The sequence below is a fragment of the Phodopus roborovskii genome, unplaced genomic scaffold (genome assembly GCF_943737965.1).
Source record: "Phodopus roborovskii unplaced genomic scaffold, PHOROB, whole genome shotgun sequence".
Lineage (NCBI taxonomy): Eukaryota > Metazoa > Chordata > Mammalia > Rodentia > Cricetidae > Phodopus > Phodopus roborovskii.
In genome coordinates this window covers 10,182,577-10,205,683 of record NW_026125444.1, presented here as the reverse complement: position 1 = coordinate 10,205,683, position 23,107 = coordinate 10,182,577, and the positions used below count along the sequence as shown (strand labels likewise).

The 23,107-nt window shown below is 39.2% G+C and overlaps 1 protein-coding gene and 1 non-coding gene across 2 annotated transcripts in view; one reads left to right on the top strand and one right to left on the bottom strand.

Annotated features, from left to right (window-relative positions):
• Aass (aminoadipate-semialdehyde synthase) overlaps positions 1–23,107 on the top strand; it is a 58,276-nt gene that overhangs the window by 20,091 nt on the left and 15,078 nt on the right. The window contains exons 5-17 of the mRNA XM_051175756.1: positions 174–241; positions 340–486; positions 2,115–2,193; positions 2,309–2,436; positions 5,570–5,718; positions 7,947–8,069; positions 8,557–8,668; positions 17,202–17,261; positions 17,494–17,561; positions 20,355–20,476; positions 20,650–20,776; positions 21,931–22,041; positions 22,132–22,240. Of these exons, the coding sequence (XP_051031713.1) occupies positions 174–241; positions 340–486; positions 2,115–2,193; positions 2,309–2,436; positions 5,570–5,718; positions 7,947–8,069; positions 8,557–8,668; positions 17,202–17,261; positions 17,494–17,561; positions 20,355–20,476; positions 20,650–20,776; positions 21,931–22,041; positions 22,132–22,240 (1,403 nt within the window). The remainder of the gene's footprint in view (positions 1–173; positions 242–339; positions 487–2,114; positions 2,194–2,308; positions 2,437–5,569; positions 5,719–7,946; positions 8,070–8,556; positions 8,669–17,201; positions 17,262–17,493; positions 17,562–20,354; positions 20,477–20,649; positions 20,777–21,930; positions 22,042–22,131; positions 22,241–23,107) is intronic.
• Positions 3,052–3,157, bottom strand: LOC127215479 (small nucleolar RNA SNORA72). The gene has a single exon (XR_007833956.1). It is a non-coding gene; the product is annotated as a small nucleolar RNA SNORA72 (small nucleolar RNA).

Genomic DNA, 23,107 nt, shown 5'->3' with positions numbered 1-23,107 from the left:
AATCTGAAATATTATGGTCTTAGCTTTCTTAGGGTACCCAGCAGGTTTAAAATGGACACAGAGAAAACCACATCATTTCTTCTGGTAAATGCCGATGAATAGAATTTATTTTGCACATTGTCATTTAACTCCACTCAATTAATGGTCTTTTTATTGATCTGGTTCTGTGACAGGAATGATCAATATTTTACATGGAATGGGTTTAAGGCTTCTTGCTTTGGGACATCATACACCTTTTATGGTGAGAGATTTTATTTATTTATTGGAAACGTCACATTTTCAGTGTAGAAAGGCGTATGAGCTAGTGGATTGACGTGGATTGTGTGTGCTTGCTTCCAGCATCTTGGCATGGCCCACAACTACAGGAACAGCAGTCAGGCTGTACAGGCTGTCCGGGACGCAGGCTATGAAATATCTCTGGGTTTAATGCCAAAGTCAATAGGACCCTTAACCTTTGTGTTCACGGGAACTGGCAACGTATCCAAGGTAGTCCCTCCTGCCCTCTCTGTCAAGCAATTTGAAATGCTCAACATTTCGTGGGCATTTCAAACACAATGAATGACCATTCAATATGGAGTATTTTTGTTGTTATTACATTTTTACTGTAGCATAGAACAGCAATAGCACAAGTATTTTCTTTCCTTTTACCATCTATTAGAGCAGTGGTTCTCAACCTGTAAATCATGACCCCTTTGGGAATTGGACAACATTTTCACAGGGTTCACATATCAGATATGCTGAATTTCAGATATTTATATTACAATTCATAACAGTAGCAAAATATAGTTGTGAAGTAACAATGAAAATAATTCTGTGGTGGTGGGGGATCACTAAAACACGAGGAACTGTATTAAAGGGTCACAGCACTAAGAAGGTTGAGGACCACTGTATTAGAGATTTGAAGTGTCCCTGCATCCTTCACCTTCCTCCCCCTCATCCTTCCTTCCCTGTTTCCTTCCTTTGATAACTTCTTGTTAATGCTATAAAGCACTGCCCTTCAGATGACTGGTTGTTTCTTCAGTAGCTGCTTTGAATCTTGCTATAGGGTTTCTATTGCTGTCACAATGAGGCATTTTCTTAATTAGTGTTGATGGTGGGAGTGGAGTAGTCCATTGTGAATAGACTTGAGCAGACCATTCCTGGACTTGAGGTCCTGAGTTCTATAAGAAAGCAGGCTAAGCAAGCCAGGTGAAGCCACTGAGTAAGTAACACCCCTCCATGGCCTCTGCATCAGCTTCTGTCTCCAGTATTTGGTCCTGTTTGTGTTCCTGTCCTGACAATCTTCAGTGATGAGCAGTGCTGTGGAAGTGTAGGCAAAATAAACCCTTTCCTCCCTGTGACCAAAAGCAAGTTGGGGAGAAAGGGGTTTATTTGGCTTACACATCCACATCACTATTCCTCATTAGAGAAAATCAAGACAGGAACTCAAATACGGCAGGAACCTGGAGTCGGGAGCTGATGCAGAGACCGTGGAGGGGAGCCGCTTATTAGCTGGCTTCCCCTGACTTGCTCAACTTTCTTTCTTATAGAACCCAGGACAACCAGCCCAGGGATGAAAACACCCACCAAGGGCTGAGTCTTCCCCCATCAGGCACTAATTCAAAAATGCCTTACAGCTGGATCTTAAGGAGGACAGTAATGTGTCAGGTTGGCATAAGAACAGCCAGCACACTAAAGAAGATTAAGATTGGTATTAATGCTTCCTTTTTGAGTGGCATTGTGGCTGTATTTGTAGTCTCCCAGAGAAACCTGCAATTGAAAAATAGGTCTGTTGTGCAGAATTTTTACAAACAGAACCTCTGTTAGTGCTAAATTGTAAAGCATGCACCTGAACTTTTCCTTCTGTGATAGTGATTCCAAAATTAAGTAGGCAAATCGTGTTACACCCTCCTTTCTAAACTCTTGTTGCTGTAATGAAGAACTAGTCCCTTCTGATGCAACTGAAACCAAAGTTGGCTTGTTGGCTGCCAGCATGACACCCCTCTGTCCTTCTGTGTTGTGATCCTGGTTATAGGACAGGGCAAGGGAAACTACACAATTGTGAATCCTTTCAGGAAATCTGTTGACCATGTCCCTGCTGAGGTTTGATTCTTTTGTTCATGCACTATTTGCAGGGAGCCCAAGAAGTCTTCAATGAACTACCTTGTGAGTATGTGGAACCCCATGAGTTAAAAGAAGTTTCAAAAACAGGAGGTAAGGGTGAGGGAGGGCCTTACCTTTTACTGTTTGTAATAGTCTTTGCGTTAATATTCTATCACCATAAATTGTCATCATTTGTCACTGTATTGATTTCCTCTTTCTTTGTAAGACCTCAGGAAAGTGTATGGGACGGTGTTAAGTCGCCATCATCATCTTGTCAGGAAAACAGATGGTGTGTATGATCCTGTAGAATATGAGAAATATCCTGAGCGCTACATAAGTCGTTTTAATACAGATGTGAGTATTTGGCTTTGGTTTGGTTGCTATGACACCACAGTTAAGCTGTTTTCAGAGAGGGAAATTGTGAATGTGCACCTTGATTCTTCAGGTCCTGGTGTAGACTGACTGTGAGTCCTTTGATTCTATAGTGTTGGATTAGTAGTTGGCTCCTACTAATACTTGGGGTTGATTGAAGTGGTCTTTGCTTAGTGGTTTTGGTGGCTTCTGAGGGGATGTTCATTGCTTCACAATCTCTCTGTTTCACAATGCATATGTTCATTAGTTTTAAACCAGTGTCTTGATAGCCTTGTTTTCTGTGATAGTCTATAACCAGTTAATGCTGTTGGCAAAAATGAAATGTCTCTGAGGCTGGATCTTAACATAAATGTGTCTTAACATCTTAAAAATTGGCTTTTTTTTTCCAGTACTAAGAAAAAAACCTGGAGTTTTTTCACATCTAAGCAAGTGCTCTACCACTGAGCATCCCCAAAGGCTTATCCTTTCTGTTGCCAAAAGTTTCTGTTGTAACTGTAACCTCAGCTATCATCTTAGTTGACTTTAAAATGAAAGAACTGAGGTTTGAAAGAAAAGATGTTATTAAGTTATTAGTTTACCTTTTTTTTTTCAGAGCAGGCTTGTCACAAGCATTTAGAAAACCAGACTTAGGTAAAGAACGAGGTCTGGAGACACATGTATGGTCTTACTATAGCCTGTCCTTAGTTTATCATTTTGAAGGCTTGAAGTACAAAGCAAGATCAGAGTTTTTCATAGGTTCCCAATGTCTGCACCACATCATGGTAGGAGGTCTTGTGTATCTTATCCATGTACTCTCTTTCCCTTTTCTAACTAAACCATGAAGATTAATCATGGGTGCTCCACTCTTCCGTAATCTAATTTAATCGCTTTCCAAATGCCCCTCCTCTTAATACCACAGTTGGGTTGCATTGAGCTTATACTCTCTAAATACTATGAACATAAGACTCTGTTGGTTAATCTTTGCAGGAGTTCAAGGGACAACTGTATTTCAACATTATGTCCCTGGCCCCATAAAAATGTATGTCCTCACATTCAATACGTGCGTATTTCATCCCCAGTAGTTTCAAAGTCTTAAGTCATATTAAATTAACTTCAAATACCAGAGTCTCACTTGGAACTCAAAGTCCAGAATCTTTCTCTGAAAAGCCATGTAAAATAAAAACCAACCTGGATATTGTCCAAAATATGACTTATAAAGTATGTCCCCTGTGGTGGGAAAGCAGAGGCTTCATCTTCCAACAAATATAATCAGTCATGTAACAGCTCTCCTCAGAACAAGCTAACCAACTAGAAACCAAACACAACTCAAGATGCATACACGCATTATGAAAAGAAGTGCTTTAAATAATTTTATGTGTGCTTTAGATTCTGGTAGGAAATTTTGATATTTTAAGGTACATTACAAAGTTCTTCCCTTCTATGTGGGAATGCTTTGAGATAATTAAGGCACAAAAATATATGTAAAAACAATTTAGGTTGAAAATAATTTTAAATTTAGTATACTTCATCTCTTCTTTTAAAAAATGTTTATTTTATATTTTATGGAGCAATAAACACCTTCATCACATGAGCTAAGAGTGATGGCTTATTTGCCTTCCCGAGCTTTGGTCTCCCTCAGGTAGAACTCCAGAGCCTTTCCTCCAAGCACAGAGCCATCTATCTATTCTACTTCACTGGCCTGGACCTGAGGTTACACAGGCAGGACGCTTGCCCTGCTGGAGCTGATCCTCCAGAAGACTGCTGTTTTTGGCAATCTTTTTCCTTTCATCATATTTCTTTTGACTTTTCTTTGATCATTATTTCTTGTTTCATATTTTGTTCCCTTGTTGTGGCCACAGGTAGTGCACAGTGAGACTCATACCAATGTTGGTACAGTGTACTGTCAGTAAGTGCAGCACAATTCTTCAACAGGGTCTTGTGGGCCAACTTGTTATTGAATGCATTGGAAACAACATTAATGATCCTTGTTTTCTGAGTACAACACTCAGAGCCCCTAAGATTGGATGTAGGGCATGGCATGATACTTCTCACTGCCTCTTCAAACTTGGACTGTGTGTATACAACCAGGGCCAATCTTAGTATTGGCTGCAGAATGTTCCAGGTTATACTTGCACTTCTTGTGGTAGGGCTTCCTCTTACTTGCTGTCTTTTGGTACCTGTGCTAGTTGTCCCAAGAGATGCCTATTGCTCAGTGCAGGATGGAAAGCACCATCACTTCTTTTCTAGTTTACATACTTTGCTAAGTTTTCCCTTTTATCCAACCAACCCCTCCCATGAACTGTGATTTGAGCATATATATGGCCTCTTTTTCATATCTCTCTTTGTCTCTGTCTCTATATATGACCATGGGTATTTAAAGGTATATATGCATATATACATATATAAATTGTGTGTTTGGGGGGGGTAAATATGTAACTACAACCTGCTCAGTCTATTTAATGTTACTTGTATATATATGATTTCTAAACTTACCATTCTGCTAGACAATGAGCTATAGGAAATAAAGGGTACTATATAAAGAGTGGGAGATAGTCTTCCTACTGATGAGTTGCCCCTTAATTGTTCTTTTGCCCCTAATTTTAATCCTGAACCATATATATTAGTGGTTAGATGCAGGTGCTCCTGAAACTGAGGGTGAACCACTTGCCACAAGTCCATGTGTACATATGTAAGCAGTTCCCCAGTGAGGTTATCCAATTAATCCTCAAAAGCATTCTTTTGAGGACTGGTATCCTCATCTGGCATGTAAGAGCAATAGAGTCCAGAGAAGTTAAGTATGATTAGAGTTATAGTATATGGTAATTGGACTGGAAATAAGAGTTCTGGGTCACTTGATTATTCACTATTTTATTTTTCCTAGCTATGCAATGTATTGTAGAACAAAGTATTAATATATTTATTACATTCATGTCTTATCATGGAATAATTCTACAGTGAAAGGTGGGTGAATATTACCTTTTCCTTAGAAGATGGCAGGTGACCTGAACAACAAAATGGTCCATAGAAGCACTACTGATGATCTATCATGGAGTTTGCCCTAATACAGTGTTCTTTTAATGCATGGTATTAAAATAAACTACATCCTGTTTTGTTGAACATGGGACTTGCTTCACAGATTGCACCCTATACAACATGTTTAATTAATGGAATCTACTGGGAGCAAAACACCCCTCGCCTGTTAACTCGCCAGGATGCTAAAAGTCTCCTGGCTCCAGTGAAGTCTACAGGTGTTCCTATTGAAGGATGCCCTGAATTGCCACACAAGTAAGGAAATGAAAATGATTTTTTTCCTGCAGCACCATTATTAGGGGACCAAAGAATATAGTGTTCCTGCATATGAGAAATATAGTGGTAGTCTGATTTGACCTCCTGGAAGCATTTTACAGTTACCCATCCCCCCACCCTCCCGAGACTGACTTCTGACTCATTTGGTTCCAAAGCTCACTCCTCAGAAATTTCTTTATAATTAATCTCATTCTGCTCTAGTTTGTTACTTTGTTCTGAGAAATTGACAGTCATCTATTTTCCTGTGTTTGTGGTTGTTCTCTCTCCTACTGGAGTTTATTCTCCTGTAAGATGAGGAGGAGGGGTGTTTTAGTCTTGACCTTCAGTGCTTGGTATAAAATAGACATTTAATTAGTTCTTAAATATTGAATGAATGAATTAATAAATACTTGTGAGACATCTTATCTACCAGGGATTCTGCTAAAGTTCAGAGAAGCATAGTTGGGCTATTTGCTGCTCTGAAGCAATTGTCACTGGAACACTAGGAACAACAAACAACAGGAGATTAGAAGTAGGCACACTGGTAACAGAACACAATGTTTGGACCATTTATGTGCACAAGGCTGATAAGCACAGCTCTGCAATGAGAGTGAGGCAAATGCTATTACTTGTAGCAAGTAAGGAGAGCACTTGGGGTAATCCCCAAAAGTGGTAAATAAGGCAAGAGACTTTTGTTGGGGACAAGCCTCTATATTTGTATAGGGATCTCCCCTTACAACGTATAGAGGTGGATACACTCCTGGAATCTCTCAGTTCAAAGTAATGCTTTTCTATGCATTACATATTTGGAAAGTGAGGAATAGGAACCCCATTGGCAGAGCATTTGCTATTGCAACAGCAAACTTTATCTCACTTAAAAGTTCTGGCCAGGGTATGTTACTATTTTTGTTCCTGTGAGTTTCTTTGAAGGGGCTGTTAGGCACAAAAAACAATGTGGAAAGCCTGTTAATGATTTTTAAAGATAAAGCAGTATCCCTGTCCCAAACTTAGTAATTGTTTTTAATGTATCTGATGAGTGGCTAACTCTGTAACTCTAAGCTCAGAAAGAGAGGAGGGGGGGAGGGAATGTGAGACTGTTACTTGGTAAGTTCAGAACCACTAAAGTTCAATGAAATACTTGGCAAGGCTATCTCTAGTATATGTGGGCATGTAGTAACTGCAGACAGGACAGGAACATTGTGATTAGTTTCTTTTCAAAAGACTTTGACTGCCAATCATAATTCTAGAGATTTCCACACAATTACATGGAAACTTATGTAGCATTGTCAACTCTTCCCTGTCCATTGGGAATGGTTTCTAAGCCCTAGTAGAGAGCAATATCTATTGACATTCAAGTTCCTCATATACGGTATACTTCACATCAGATGTGTGATGTTTATGATGCCTAGTAAGTACATCAGTACAGTCAGTTGGGCCTGTTGGTGTTGGCCTGTAATATAGCTACATGTGACTGTGAAAAAGGAAGATTACAAGTGTAAAGGCTCTCTGGGAAAAAGGGACTTCATGGCTGAAATGGGCAACTTAGTGACACCCTAGTTCAAAATAAAAAGGAGAAAATAGTAGGTTAGAGAGCTTAAGGTTCTATGTTCAGTGCTCACCAATGGAAAAAGGAAGAGAGAGAGAAAGAAAGAAAAAAATGAGTATAATCAGTTAAATTGTATACATGTATGAAATAGTTAAAATAAAACCTATTTGTACAGTGGGCATATGCTAGTAAAATTATTACTCAAGAAGGCATACAAATGATTGTGCTGTATTGTTTTAGTAATGATAATAAGAGAAATTTTGCGTGAGTTGAATATCGATGCAATATTTTTTCAAGTGCTTTCAGCTCTCAGCTGAATCCAAGGATGTGGGAGCCTGAAGTGGAGAGGCAGTTGACTACCTAGAATAATCATTTACAGATGATGAACCAGGGCACCTTATTCTGGCTGCTATCAAATGTTTCTGTAGGGAAGGTATTCTCCCTACCCCCTTTTTCTGCTTCCTTCACTTCCTTTTTTCCATTATTCTCATGGAAAATAAAGAACCCTATGTCTTCAAACAGCCCAGTGTTCTGAAGACTGAACTGTAGGACAAAGATTCTAAGTGTCTAGAAAATATTTGCATCCGCAGTGCAGTTTGTTTCAAGCACTTTTATTCACTGTTAGTCTTCCTGAAGGCCCGAGAATTGCTCACGCTCATCTGGGTGTTGATGTCATTTTTAGGCTTGTGGCAATATGTGACATTTCTGCAGACACAGGAGGGTCTATAGACTTTATGACTGAGTGCACTACGATAGAGCGACCCTTTTGCATGTATGATGCAGACCAGCATATTATTCACGACAGGTGAGTTTGTCAGAGCTGCTGTTTCCTTGTCTCAGTGTGCTAGTTTAAAGTACTTGGCATTTCTACTTCTTTATGAAGATGTGAAAATTTCTAAGTATATGCTCAAACACAGTAAAAAAAGAAAAAGAAAAAGAAACCACATTAAAATCACATGCCCTGGGGAGTGGTGGTGGAGGGAATGGGAGAGAGAGAACTAGGGCGGGAGGGAAGGAGGGAGGGGGAGGGAGAGGGAATTGGGATCAATATGTAAAATAAGAAAAAAATTTGAATGCTTAAATACATATATACTATATTTAAATGAGAGATGGGTTGCTAAGTAAAGAAAAGCCTTTGAAAAGTAAAGTTATTTATAATGATGGTCTATTTTTTTTAAGACTATAAATACTCAAAGAACAATGAAACAAATATAATGGGGTAAAGCTTGGGAAAATTTACAATGTTTAAGTAATATTTTGTGCATTTGAGTAAAGCATGTTGCTTCCCCTAGTGTTGAAGGCTCCGGGATTCTGATGTGTTCCATTGACAATTTGCCAGCACAGCTTCCAATTGAGGCTACGGAATACTTTGGAGATATGCTTTACCCTTATGTTGAAGAAATGGTAAGGGGACTGGTAGCCTCCACAGCAACAAAGTGATCTTAAGTAGAAATAGAGAGTAAGCTTCCGAATGTTCTGGTCTCCTGTACCTAAGAAATCTGTTGTAAAGTGAAATGCCAGCCCTTCTCCAAATGTACTTACAGGTCCATTTTATGTTACACAATCTGTTAACTTGTCTTGTGGGGACTGTGATTAAATCTCTGACTTCATGTTCACAGTCACACTTATACATTCATCTCACTATACACGTTTTATTAAGGGTGCTCATGACATGGAAGGGGGTAGAGTCACTTTATCATCAATTCCATTGGAGACCAATTTATATTGAGGGCATTTTTACTGTGCTACAATTAACAGATCCAAACAATCACAAGTATTGAAAATATTGCTGGGTGCCAGCCGCTAGTGTTTTGTTCACTGACAGCTTATGGTGAGATGGTGTTTATCTCCTGTGACTGATTCTGAAATATTGCATAGGCTAGATTCCGCTCCCTTTACCAAAGGAACTCTGTCTTCTGTCAGTGTTTGTCTTGGGTTCAGACTTGACCTGCTTTACTTTTCATTGCTAACAGCAGTTGACCTCTGGCAGAGATTCCAAGCTCTTTTACGGCAGTTCCTGTGTCCCTCATTCCCCACTTCCCTCCCACCGTGAAATGGAAGAATGATCAAACCGTCTAGTCTCAAGTTGTCTTCTATGAGTAACAAATAATGAGGAAATATGAGAGGATAAATACATTAGAAAATACCGTGGAAAGATATTAATATTTCTTGGTGTGTTCGAATGTGTACATGTGCGTACAGCAGTGTACTCACACCATGATGTGGCTGTGGGGGACAGATGACAACCTAAGGGAGATGTTTCTCCCCTTCTATCATGTGCCGACGCAGTGCTGAGTCTGCAGTTGTCTGAAGTTGACTCTGAGAGGAGGTAGTGGCATTTTGAGGGCACTGATGGCAAGTGGGACTGGGCATCAACTAGATTCGTGACAAAGGATATTACTCAGCTATCTCATTTGTAAAATTAGGTGGTTGAAGTATATAATCTCAATGATTTCCCACGTTTTACCATTCTAGAGATGCAAATGTCTCAGTGCCCGCATGGCATGTATCTAGAGCAAAAAGGAGAAGCAAATGTCCCCAGTTGTATTTTATATTTATTGTTCCTTCTCATTGTTTCCCTGCTGACTAGATTTCTTTTTCAAAGCAGTATTTATTACTATTATTATTAATTGCATGTATGTATGCATGGGTATGTCCTTGGAGGTGCAGGTGCCTGCAGAATTCAGAAGGGTGCTTCAGATCTGTAAATGCCTTTGTAATTTCTGTGCTGGTAGCAAGCCTGTCTGTGCACTTTACTTTTTAATTTCAGATATTGCAGTCCTAGAGTTGACTTTTTACGGGAGATGGTAGTTATTTGGTTTTTTTGGTAGTTTTCCTTTTTCCTGCCGAGAATCCCCATGCTTTTATCATCATTGTCATTATCGTCATCGTCATGATCCTCATTGGTTTTTAGAGACAGAGTTTCTCTCTATGTAGCCCTGGAGGTCATGCAAGTTGCTCTGTAGACCAGGCTGGCCTCAAACTCATGGATTCACATGCTTCTGCCTCCCAAGTGCTGGGATTAAAGGTGTGCACCACCACGACCACCCAGCTCCATGCTTTCTTATGAGTGATTTTTTTCTTTATCACATGGAGCATAGTTATAAAAGCCATTTTGTGATCTTTATGTTAGTTTCTCTTCTCAGCAGGGAACACATTTTGAGACCCTTTCAGTTTTTGTCTGAAATGCTTGTGTGGTATTAGAGCATATATATATATATATATATATATATATATATATATATATATATATATATGTCTATCTATCTATCTCTATCTCTATCTCTATCTATATAAACATTAGCATACTAATGACAAAGTTTAATATTATGAAATAGAACATTGATAAAATTTATGTAAAAATCTTGCAAAATTTTCTTGAAACATTTGTATCAATGAGGTCTCTCTCACTATTGAAATGTCTTGTGCATTACACATGATTCTTGCTCTTGTGTTGATAATTTAATAAAAATATTTGTGTGGAAATTGCAAGGGGTAGCTCATGAACTTAGATGATGAACTGTGAACATAGGCACTAATTGCAAGTGATGGAGGTTGGCGACTCCAAAAATTATGAAGCTAGCTCACTTATTGGGAGTATGTCATAGTCCTACTGTCACTTTGCATGGGATCCCACCCTAAGGAATGGACTCCAACAAGCTAGCTCATGTACCAGATTTGTATCCTGGTCCTTCTGCCAGGGGCCCCTCTGATAGTCTAAGCTTCACAACTGTCTCCCATATATGGATGGCCTAGTCCAATCCCCTGGAGTCTCCACAGTTATAGGTCTAGAGTTCCACAAGCTTGGCTTAGTTGTCCCTGTAGATTTCTCCATCATGATCTTGACCTCCTGTGCTCATATATTCCCTCCTCCCTCTCTTCACCTGGATTCCTGGAGCTAGGCCTGGTTTTTGATTGTGGATCTCTGCGCCTGGTTCCATCAATTACTGAGTGAAGGCTCTATGATGATAGTTGGGGTAGTCATCAATCTGATTACAGGGTCAGTTCAGGCATCCTCTCTACTATTTTAGGAGTCTTAGTTGGGGTTTTCCTCTTGTGGATTCTTCATTGAGCTCCTACCTAGACTTCTCTCAATGATGGACTATAACTGTAAGCCAAAATAAACTCATTCCTCCAGTTAGTGACTTTGGTCAATGAGGTTTATGCCATTGGCAGAATGAATCTAGAGCGTCACCCATGGCTTGCCCTCAAATCAATACCAAAAATGGGAGACTCAGCTGTTCCTGCAGATGCTCTTCTATTGTGATGCTTCTCCAGAGCTGCTGTCCTTCTTTCTGAACCCCTCTTGCAGTTTGTTATTGCCTAATCCATGTCTAGGGTTTACACCTATTTAATGGAGGGATAGTTTGTAAGAGCTACATCTAACATGAAACTGTATGGTACTAATATGTGAACTGAATCACCTTGGTTCTAGCAGAGCCAGGAGTACTGGCAAATCCCTGGCTTTGCCATCCTTTTCAGTGCAAAAATCTATGCTTTAACCCAACTTTTATCTTGTTGAAATTTGATTACTAATATTTCTTTTAGAAATGTGTAAAATGTATTTTGATCATATCTACCACCACCTCTAACTCTGTCCAGAAGCCCACAATATATCTCCCTTCCCAATTCATATCTTAAAAACAACCTCTTGAGGCCTGTTATTAGTTCTGCTTGTATGTATTGAGTGAGCAGCCATTTACTAAAGCCTGGGTACCGTACCAGTGGCCATATCCCCTAAGAAAAATGACTATGCCTCCTTCAGCATGATTCAACTACCAGTAGCACCTAGGAACATGGCCTTATGAACCCTTACTCCCTCCATACTGGAGTTTTGACTGTCTCGATCTTGTAGAGTTTTATGTACTCTAAATAAGACAATGTTAGCATCACCAACCCCCTTTCCTTCCTTTCAAAGGTGACATATCTGCTCTCCTGACTTCTAACCCTGAACAATTTTGCTCTTTTAAAAGTTATTGGTACTGTTTTCTATTTCTGGTGTTTTATTTGTTTTTTTCCATTTTCCATTTCATTAATTTACTTTACACCCCAACCACAGTTTCCCCTCCCTTTTACCCTCCCCTTCCTTCCGTCCACCTCCCCCAACCCCCTGTAAGTCATTATTTTTATATTTTCAGTATATATTTTATTTTACTTTTGTATATGTATAGATGCACATGAATATGCATGTGGGGTGGGGGAGGTGTGTGTGTATGTGTGTGTGTGTGTGTGTGTGTGTGTGTGTGTGTGTATAGGTGCCAATCTATGTCAATTCTAGGAATTAGAATCAAGTTTTCAGGCTTAGTGGCAAGTGACTTTACCTGCTTGGCTATCTCATCGACCTCCTACTTGTCTTTAATAAAAATTATAATTCTGTGAAGTTCATTTCATACAGTGGTAGGGGGTAGAAAAGCCAATTCAATGAATTTGCACTAAAGCATCATGAGAATTAGTCAGTATAACTCATCATGACAACATTCATGAATGAAAATTTTGTTAAAGAAAACAATACAAATATAAAGCTTTTATATTAATAAAATGTAAAGTGTTAAAGTATCAAAGGGATGCAATTTATAATACTGAAACATAAACATAATATATGAACAGAGTGGTTATATTTAGGAATAGTATACATATAAGAGTAAACAACTTTATGCCTTTGTCTCTTTAAGTTTTTTGGGGGGGGGCTAGTAAATTTTGTTCTTTTTAAGTTGTATACATACACACGGTGTTTTCTCCTTATTCTCCCATCTACCTCCTCTTATGTCTCTCCCATCTCTACCAGCTCTGCCCCATCTCTTTTTCCTTCCACACACATTGGTTTCGTTTAGTGATCTTCAGAGTTTAATCAGAGCCATCTGGGTGCCATGAGATGGAACTAACCATCAGAATTTGGTCTGGTGACCAGTGCGCACACACGCGGATACTATGCCTCTCCTAATGCCAGAATTAGAATCTATTGCTTGTCAGCACAGTAATTCCAGTAGTCCTGTGAATCCTTCTTCTCTGTAGCTGGCTGTCAAGAGAAGCCAGTAATCACAGCCAGCGACTGTGAGTTCATGGTTGTCATATCTGTGTTGTACTTAGAAGATGGTACATTACAGCCTTTCTTTCCACCCTCCGACCTTCCATTCACCCCTTCTTCAGAGAAAAGTCTCATCAGCAAGTCTGACATTTGCTATTACGTTTTCATATATTTTTTCATATTAAAGACTTTTTAACTATTATAATGGTTATATTTTATATATTTTTACATTCATCAAAACTATATGGTTCTTGTTTTGCTAATATAATTCTGTCAAGTGATTTTCAAATCAAACCATCTTTACATTCATAGAATAAACTCAACTAGCTATACTATATTAATCTCTTATAACCAAATTCAGCTTGCTAATGGCTTTGTTCACATCTGTTTAATTAACTGTTGGTTGCCATTTAGTTGGTTTTCTGTTTGGAACTATTACTGACAATTGTACTATAAAGAGTTGTTCTGACATCTCTGGGTTGTGTGTATGTGCATATGCATCCATACATGCATGTGTTCATATATACTAATTAACTGTACTTCTACTAAGTTCATACATTGGTTTATTTTATTTGGGATTATTACATCTATGCTTATGAATGAACTTAACCCAGTACTTTATCATGTCTTGCTACTATATTTGCTTTTACTTTGTTTAATTGGTATATAGTCTATAAATTAATTTAAAATTTTTATTTATTATTGTTGTGTGTGTGTGTGTGCGTGTGTGTGTGTGTGTGCATGTGTGCGTATGTGTGTGGTGTGTGTGGATGTGTATGTGGCGTTGCCTGTGTGTGTAATCTATTCTCTCACCTTTGTGTGGCTTCAGCTGATTGAAATCGTAGTCCATATTGCTAACTCTCCCAGTAAATATGGCCAAGCACAGTGAGTAATAGCCATACCACACTCTGAATGTTATACTGTCTTCAAATTTTCTCCACTAAACTAATTAATCCACAACTTAATTTTTAAAAATATTTAAGTGTGTGTTTGCATATATATGTATATATTATACATGCCTTGTGCCTATGGAGGCCGGAAAAGAATGCCATGTCCCCTGTAACTAGAGCTACATATATCATTGTGAGCCATTATGGGGGTTCTAGGAACTACACCTGGTTCTTTTGAAAGAACACATGTGTTCTTAGCACTGAGCCATCTTCCAAGCCTCTACTCCCCACTCCATCATGTTTGAATTTGGTCTTAGTTGAGTTTTCTGGGCATGAGCATGTACAACCAGATTTTTTACCAAAATGTTACATGAATGGATTCTGGTCTAGCTCTTGACAGTGCCTGTTTCTGTCTGAAACGCCACGGTCTCAGACTTTACAATGTGCCTCCTGGTTGACAATTTGGTCTTTCCCGTCCCCATGAGAATGGCCTGTTGTGCTTTGCTTGTGGATATTTGAGGGTTCCTTTAGCCAGCAGCTCTTCATACTCTTCCATATTTCTCTAATAAACTTGCTGCAAAGAACTGCGACTCCTATGGTCCAGCTTATCTTAGCAAACACATGTCTCTGTTCCAATTTTCTGGATAGCTTTTCTCATTGCTGCGATCAATACCTGACAAAAAACACCTGAGAGAAGAGAGGCTTACTTCAGAACATGGCTGCAAGAATGACCCTCTGCTGTGGTGGCATGAGCATGAGGCTGACTGATCATATTTGGGAGGAGCAGGAAGTAGAGAGAGGCCTGGAAACAAAGATAAACTATAGACCTCAAGGTCCACCCTCAGTGACCCACGGTTTTCAGCTGAGCAGTCCCCCAAAGCTCTACAATCTTCCAAAACAATACTACCTGCCAAGGACCTGCTGTTCGGATGCATCAGCTGTGGGATCTTTTATTGACAAACTATAACAGGAGCTATTTTAGAGTTTATGTAGTACCCCATTTCCCCCTCATTTTTACTTTTTAAATAATTGTTGTTTTCCATTTTGAAGATAGATTTTCCCCCACTCGTGATATATTCTGATTATGGTTTCCTCTGCCTCCATTTCTCCCAGTTCCTCTCCACCTCCCTTCCCATTTGGATCTACCACCTTCCTGTCTCTTGTTAGAAAATAAGCTTCTAATGGGTAATAATAAGTTAGTTAAATAAGAGAAAACAAAACAAAAAAAGAGAACATGTCAGAATTGGATGAAAGGAACAGAATCTAAAGAGCCCCACAGAAGGCATAAGAAACAGAGGCCACTGGAAGCCATAATATATACACAAAGGGCCTGGTGCAGACCCATGCAGGCCCTGTGCAAGTTCATATGTGCTTTGGTCATGATGATGAGGGTCTTGCTTTCTCAGTGCTCTCCATCCTTCTGGCTCTTAGACTCTTTCTGCCTCCTCTTCCACAGGGTTCTGAATCCTATGAGGAAGAATTCGATTATGGCTGATTCCGTTAGGGCTGAATGGTACAAGTTCTCTCACTCTGCATAATGTCTGGCATGAGTCTCTGTATTTGTTCCCACCTGTGTAGGAGGAAGCCTCTGGGATGATAGCTGAGTAAGGCACTGATCTATGAGTATAGCAGAATGTTGGTTATTGGGGCTCATTTTACTGACACATTTTTGTTCGTTTTTGTTATTGACTTAACGTCTGTACAGACTCTGTGGCATTACAGGACACAGGCTTTGGAATGACAAATACATTTTGTTTCCCTCAGATTCATTAGATATTTGTTGATTTCTGCTTTAGATACATGAAAACAAGTTTACATCTTGTTTTTAGCATCTGCTGAGTAAAGTTTTGTTTCTTATTTGGGTAAATGTTCTAGACCTTAACTTAGAAATGGTAGAGAAAGGCAGTCCCTGTCCCATCTTTGATCATCTGAGGTAACAGTCCTGATTGATACTCTGTGCTGGGGCAAGAGTTCTGGGAATAAGAGAAGGCTTCTCAAGTGTTAATATGAAGGATGTGGCCCAGGCATTACACCTTTAAGAGGTAAAGGCAGGCAGATCTCTGTGAGTTTAAGCCCAGCCAGGGTGATGTAGAGAGACTGTCTCATGTATGTATGTATGTATGTATGTATGTATGTATGTATGTATGTATGTATCTGAGGGAGAGAAAGAAGGAGGGATCTGTCAATGTCTATCTGACTCAAGGAAAACCCAAGGACAGAGTTTATAGGTGTCATTACAAGCTTTACTTGTTGAGGCCATTATCCCTAAGAGTTTTGAAATTTTGTGGTACCCACAGAGCTAAATTTGACCAAAGGGTGACTTCTGCTGTGAGATTGGTGGGCTTGTCTAGTTCTTATGGAGTAGCTTGATCTTTGGGCTGGGACAGAGGCACTCAGAAGGAAGATTGTGGCTCTAATACTTGGAAAATTTAAAATGTGTTCAATATAATACTTCTGATTGCTTGCGAAAGAGTTCTAGTGTGTTCTCAGCATGCAGAGATGCTTAAGATCAAACTCTAATTTTAAAATTGGACATCTTTGGAGTCAGCAGAGTCTCTCTGTACAGGGTCCCAGCCTCCAACTTTCTCCTTCTTGGTCCTTGAGTGCAACCAGTCCTGTCTTGAGTCCTCCTGACTGCTCTTCCCACAGAGAGACAAACTTCTCTCCACTGCATGCATGTGGGCACAAACACACGCATGCACACATGCATGCACCCCCCCCCACACACACACACAGGGATGTGATTCAGCCTCTGAGCAACTCTGGCATCCTGACTTACGGCAGGAGTCAGAGACCATTTTGGCTGAGAAATGGCAGAGCCAGGGCCATGGTGAGAAGGGGTTGCCTTGAGACACTATATTCCTGGATGAGGAATTATCTACAGGTTTCTGTGACCAGTTATGTACACCTGGGAATAGTCAGGAAACTTTTTTCTAAAGCAAAAACTTTGTTGTGCTTATAAAAATGCCACCAAGCCATCGTTGCAGCATCCTTCATCTCTCCCTATCCTCTTTCTTTACAGTTGTTATCGGATGCGTCACAGCCGCTCGAAAGCCAGAACTTCTCTCCAGTGGTGCGGGATGTAAGTTATGAGAATGTCCTCCCGTGAATGTAACTTTTTCCTACCATCGTTCATTCTCCTCTTTGCTGCGTGTAGTGGTCTCCTCCCTTTGACACGCCTCTCTCCCGTCTCCCCTTCTCTTCTCCCTCCCTCCCACACCTGCATTATTTTGTCTCTTCTGCTAGTCGTGTGTCCATATTTCTAGGAGTAAAATGTTGGATGCTAAAGAAATGTCTTGTGTATACATGTCTAGGCAGTGATTACATCCAATGGTATATTGACTGACAAATACAAATATATCCAGAAACTCCGAGAAAGCAGGTAAGTACTGTTAAAAATCTTGTATTTTACATTTATTCCTACCTTGGGTTTTATGAGTATGCTTCAAGGTGTCAATGATAGTCATTCATGTTAGATTTAAATAACTCGTGTGAGGTTTGATAATGTTAGAAATCCAAACTAAGCAACTGACTGAAACCAAGGCGAGCTCTTTCTTTTTCTTTTAAGGGCAGTATATTTTCCTTCCAGCCATTAAAATTGGGTGGGGTCTGGCCTGTGAATGAGAAGTAAAATGGTGTATTGCGTACTTATGTGTTTTCTCTTCAGTTGGCACATTGTGATTTCTAATTTATTTTTATTTCAAAAGAAATGATCATATTAACACTTTCTGTGGTACTTTGTGCTCAGATTTTGTTGAAGGTTTGGACTTTCTTTTGTCCAGTGTAATGTCTGGCAAAGTGGGACCATGAACAAAAGTTAATGGAGGTAGCGAGGAAGGCAAACCACGAGACGAGGAAGGTGCCTAGCATCACCCGGGAAGCTACTCAGGGGCTCAGACTGCACTCTGTTCCCCTAACCGATGTTTCTGCCCAGAGTCAGCGAACACTGGGTTTTCCTTAAAATGGTCTTGTTTCCTCCACAGATTGATCTCAAACTACTTTGCTGGTATTTTTACATTTTACAAAATAACTCACAAACAGTTCCCGGGAGAAGCCACAGAGGGAAAGCACAAGCATAGTAGCACAACTACTTTACCTTTTCAATGGTTCTTGCTACAAGAAATAAAGAGATGTGCCAGGATCAGGTTCCCCCTGCCCCGTACATATACCTCTCTTTTATGTGTTAGTTTGCTTAAAACTGCTGAATTTAATGTGGCAATGGAATCTTCTGGCATAAAGCACTGAGTATTTTTCTTTCTAAAATCAAACTTCCTTTATATTTCCGTAGGAGAGTTTCTTACAGAGGAAGCTTCGTATTTGGTTGTTATTCAGAGTTCTGTTTATACTTATTACGTGATGAATTCTTACTGCAAGCATAAGGATGTGTCGACCAGTCAGTTATTTCTTCAGTCTGTGTCCCCTGTTTTCTGGGGCAGCTGGTCTGAGTGGCTGCGGTTGCTGGAACTTCCATTCCCTAATGTATTCTTGTGCAGACTTATTCTTACATTCTTTACATTGCTGAGTACAATGGTTATTAACATGGAATTTGGGGTTTAGTGGTACAGGGGTACTATTTATATGGAATCTGAGTGTAAACAGATAATGGTTGTTCTTTCAGAGGTTAAATGAAATGATGATAGTGATCAAAAGAAATCTTACCAGCAGTATGAGTGTGTTGTTATGTGAAGATGTAGATGGAGGTTCTATTCTACCTTGTCTGGATGCCCTTCAGTCCCAAATAAGCACATGGAGGCTTATATTAATTATATACTGTTTGGCCAATTGTTGTAGTTTAAAGCAGCATGCTAGAGAGAAAGATGCCACTCAACAGGGTTCAAACAGGGGTTTATTTTATTATTTTTTTAATTAGGGATCATAAAAAGGGGAAAGGGGAGTGGGGAGACAAGCCTCGGTGGACAGGAGCAGCAGGAGTGGGGAGAGAGAAAGAGAGAGAGACAGAGAGAGACAGAGAGAGGGAGAGAGAGAGGGAGAGAGAGAGGAGAAGGAGGATGGGAGGTGGACATGGCCCCTTTAAAAGAGAATGTGGTGAATGTGCACAGGTGGCAGCAGCTGAGTGTGTATCCTGTCAGAACTCCAAGCACAGGCCAGTATAGATGCCAGAATACCAACACCAGTAGCTCAGGTTTCTTATTGGCTAGCTCTATCTTATTTATTAACCCATAACTGTTAATTTATGTATTTCTATATGGTCTTACCGGAGAATGCCCTAAGTCCTCTCTTCCCAGTAGCTACATGGTGTTTTCCTGGTGGCTTTCTCTGCCTTATTCTTCCAGAACTCTCCTAGTCTGGTAACCTTACCTATATTTCCTGCCTGGCCAATCAGTGTTTTATTAAACCAGTAAGAGAAACATACGCTCACATCATACAGAAGGACCTCCCCCATCAGGAAGTGTGGTGGGAACATTTTATATTCATGTTTATTTACTTACTGCAAATGAAACATTGACAGATTGCAGTGTGAGAATATCGTAATGTTCCTAATAGTCCCTGGCACCAGACAACACCCACAGTTTCATAATGACATCTGGGAATCTGATTCAAAAACATTTGATCAGTCCCATGTTCAAAATACAATGAAGTAAACAGTAATGAATTGTAGTTGAGTAAGAGTCCATCACGGCAGTGGAGGTCATAGTTTGTGAAAAAGTACAACTTTTAACTGAATAAAAATGGTTAAAGATTCAAATCCTTTCTAGTCTTAATTTCTAACTTCAGCCTAAATATTTGATGAAGCTAAGAGAAAGCCATTGCTCAGGCTGTTGTTTCCTTCGATTGCTGTCAGGAGGAAATAAGGTTTCCAGCATCCAAACTCAACATAGTTTGGAAGAAATAAGTCTGGGAAGATAGAGTGTGAAGCAAGTCACTCAGTTGTTTATAAGCAGAGAAAAAAACAGTACAGTTCTCAGTCTAATCCTAGGAATTCACAGAGGTCAGTAGACATCGGCCATCTCAGATGCCAGGGTCCATCATACAAGATCTAAGATAAATAATGAAAAGCATTGGCCTAAGGCATTGCTGTTGAAGTTCTTACTGTAAATAATACAGAGAGATTTTGTTTCCTCATCATCTATGTTGTTTGATTTGGGGCTAACAAGTTACTGTTATTTAAAGAAATACAATGTAATTATCTCTGTCCCTTTTCTTTTTTAAACAGAGAACGCATTCAATTTCTTTCAATGAGTACCAAGAAGAAGGTGTTGGTGCTTGGGTCTGGCTATGTGTCTGGGCCAGTTTTAGAATATCTGTCAAGAGACAACAACATAGAAATAACAGTAGGTAAATAGGTCTTATATTCTTTTAAAACAGAAAAAAAAACTGTTTTCATTGCATGTTGAATCTCATTTTAGCTGATTTTTATCTCTAAATTTTGAAAAGCTGTTTTATGGAGATATGAAAATGTTTCTAGTGGGAAGAAATCTGAAAAATAGATATCTGTCTTCTTGAAATAGGCTCTGACATGATGAACCAAATGCAACAGTTAAGCAAGAAATACAATATTAATCCTGTTAGTGTGACCATCGGTAAGCAAGAAGAAAAACTGCAGTCCTTGGTGGCATCGCAGGATCTTGTTATCAGGTATTTGGCAAGACAAAGTTCTGTGTATACTTTACTGCTTTTATCTTCTCTTATTCTCTCTCTTTCCCTTCTTTCGTCTGTCTTTCTCATAAGCATTTAACTGAAGAACATAAGAATGAAAATGCAGAAAGTATAACAATGGCTGAGTGTGATGGTACATTCCTATGTTCCCAGAACTTGTTTGCTTGTTTGAAGCTAAGGATTGAAAGTTTGAAGCCAGCTTGGGCTAATTCTCCCCGCCCCCTCTGTCTCTCTCACACATACATACACAAATTAAAAAACCAAATATGTTGCTCAATAAACATCTGCAATGCTAATACATAACCACTAATCATATTAAAGAACAATACTGGTAATATCCCACAAGTCCTCTTATTAACGTTTAACTTTTTTAAAAAAATTGTTGGCTCAATGCCATAGAGTAAACCCTATTCTTCTAATATCTAGATTAGTTTTTTACATGCTTTTAAAATTTGTATAAAATAATCACTTAGTATGTCCTTATTTGTGACAGTCTTTATCCATTTGATACTGTGATTATGAGAACTGGCTGTGTCTGCCCTACTGTGTGAATATACCATTAGTACTATTGTGACTTTGATGGAATTTAGTTGTTTTTTTTGGGGGGGAGGGGTGTTATGAACATGTTGCTGTACACTTAGTATTTGTCTTTTGTCAGGTGTATGCATACTCTCAGTGTTAGAAAACTAGAGATAAAATGCCTGGATCATGAGATATGTGTGATTTGTTTATGGTTCGTGCAAACATATGTACACATAATGAATGGATATAAAAAGCTGAAAAGAAAAATATTGAAATTGTTAGTGAAGATCATTGTGGGGTGAATGGTTCTGTAGTTCAGAAGACCTTGGTCATTGTTGAGAGAATTGTTTGTTTTTGTTTTTCTAGATAGAGTTTCCTTGTGTAGCCCTGACTGCCCTGGAACTAGCTTGGCAGACCAGACTGGGCTGGAACTCACAAAGATCTGTTTGTTGCCTCTGCTTCCTGAGTTTTGTGATTAAAGGCATGCACCACCATTGCCCAGCATTGTTAGGCATTTTCTTAGGACTGAGTTGTAGTATAATTCAAGCATCCTGGAAGGGAGGGAGGGTTGGGAAACAAAGCTTCTGAAACCCTTCTCCCTCTCTTTTAAGCTTGTTGCCTTATGTGTTGCATCCTGTCGTGGCCAAAGCATGCATCTCAAACAAAGTCAACATGGTCACTGCGAGCTACATCACACCAGCCATGAAAGAACTGGAGAAGAGGTGAGTCTCCATTTCCAGGAAGGTGTCTCCAGGGCCTCGTTTCTCTTTTCATGTCTGACTTTTCATTTTCTTCTTTTCCACCCGTGGCAGTGTGGATGATGCTGGCATTACAGTCATTGGTGAATTGGGATTAGATCCTGGTCTTGATCACATGTTGGCAATGGAAACAATTGATAAGGCCAAAGAGCTGGGAGCCACGGTAAGCCCAGGTTCTGAATTCCACTTAGGAAAGTATTAAAGATCGAGATGGGAATCTTCCTTTATTTCTCATTAGCCATTTGCTGTATTACAGCTCATCCTTTGACTAGGAACCATAGAACTGTGTTGTCTATAGATATCTTTGCAGAGTAAACAACTTGAGTCTTAGTAACTGAGTGTTAGAGAAATAGATGCTACTGTAATGTCTTTGCATAATAACAAGTTTTGCCTTTGAGATAGTTTTTTTTTGTTTTACCTTTAAAAGTGAGAAAAAAATCTTTATCAGTCTGTTGAAGAATGAAGCATTTACAAATAGCAAAGAATTATTGTATATGTAGATATTGACACTCAAATTAAGTGCTTTAATTTTTTAGCACATATATAATATATATTTATACATATGTCATTATATTCAAAAGCATACATATATAGTGTATATATATATATACACACATGTATATATACACACAAGAAAAAGTGAATTCATAGTTTAATTTTAATTTATTTATTTTTAAAGACTTGTCTCACGTTCATTTATGCATATATATATATATATATATATTTGTATGTATGTATACACATATATGTGATGCCCTCAGAGGTCAGAAGAGTTACAGGAAGTTGTAAGCTGACCAGTGTCGGTGCTGGAAACCAAGCTTGGTCCTCTGCAAGAGCAGCAGACCTTCTCACCAATAACCTGTCTCTCCAGTTCTAACAGTGGAATTTTTAAGTGAATAAAATTTTAGCCATCATCTCTACTGGACATATATGTATGTATATGTGTGTATAATTCATATATTTTTTCATATATATGTGTGTGTGTGTAGCTCTGTGTTAATAAGTATTTGACTTTGAGGATTTACATTTG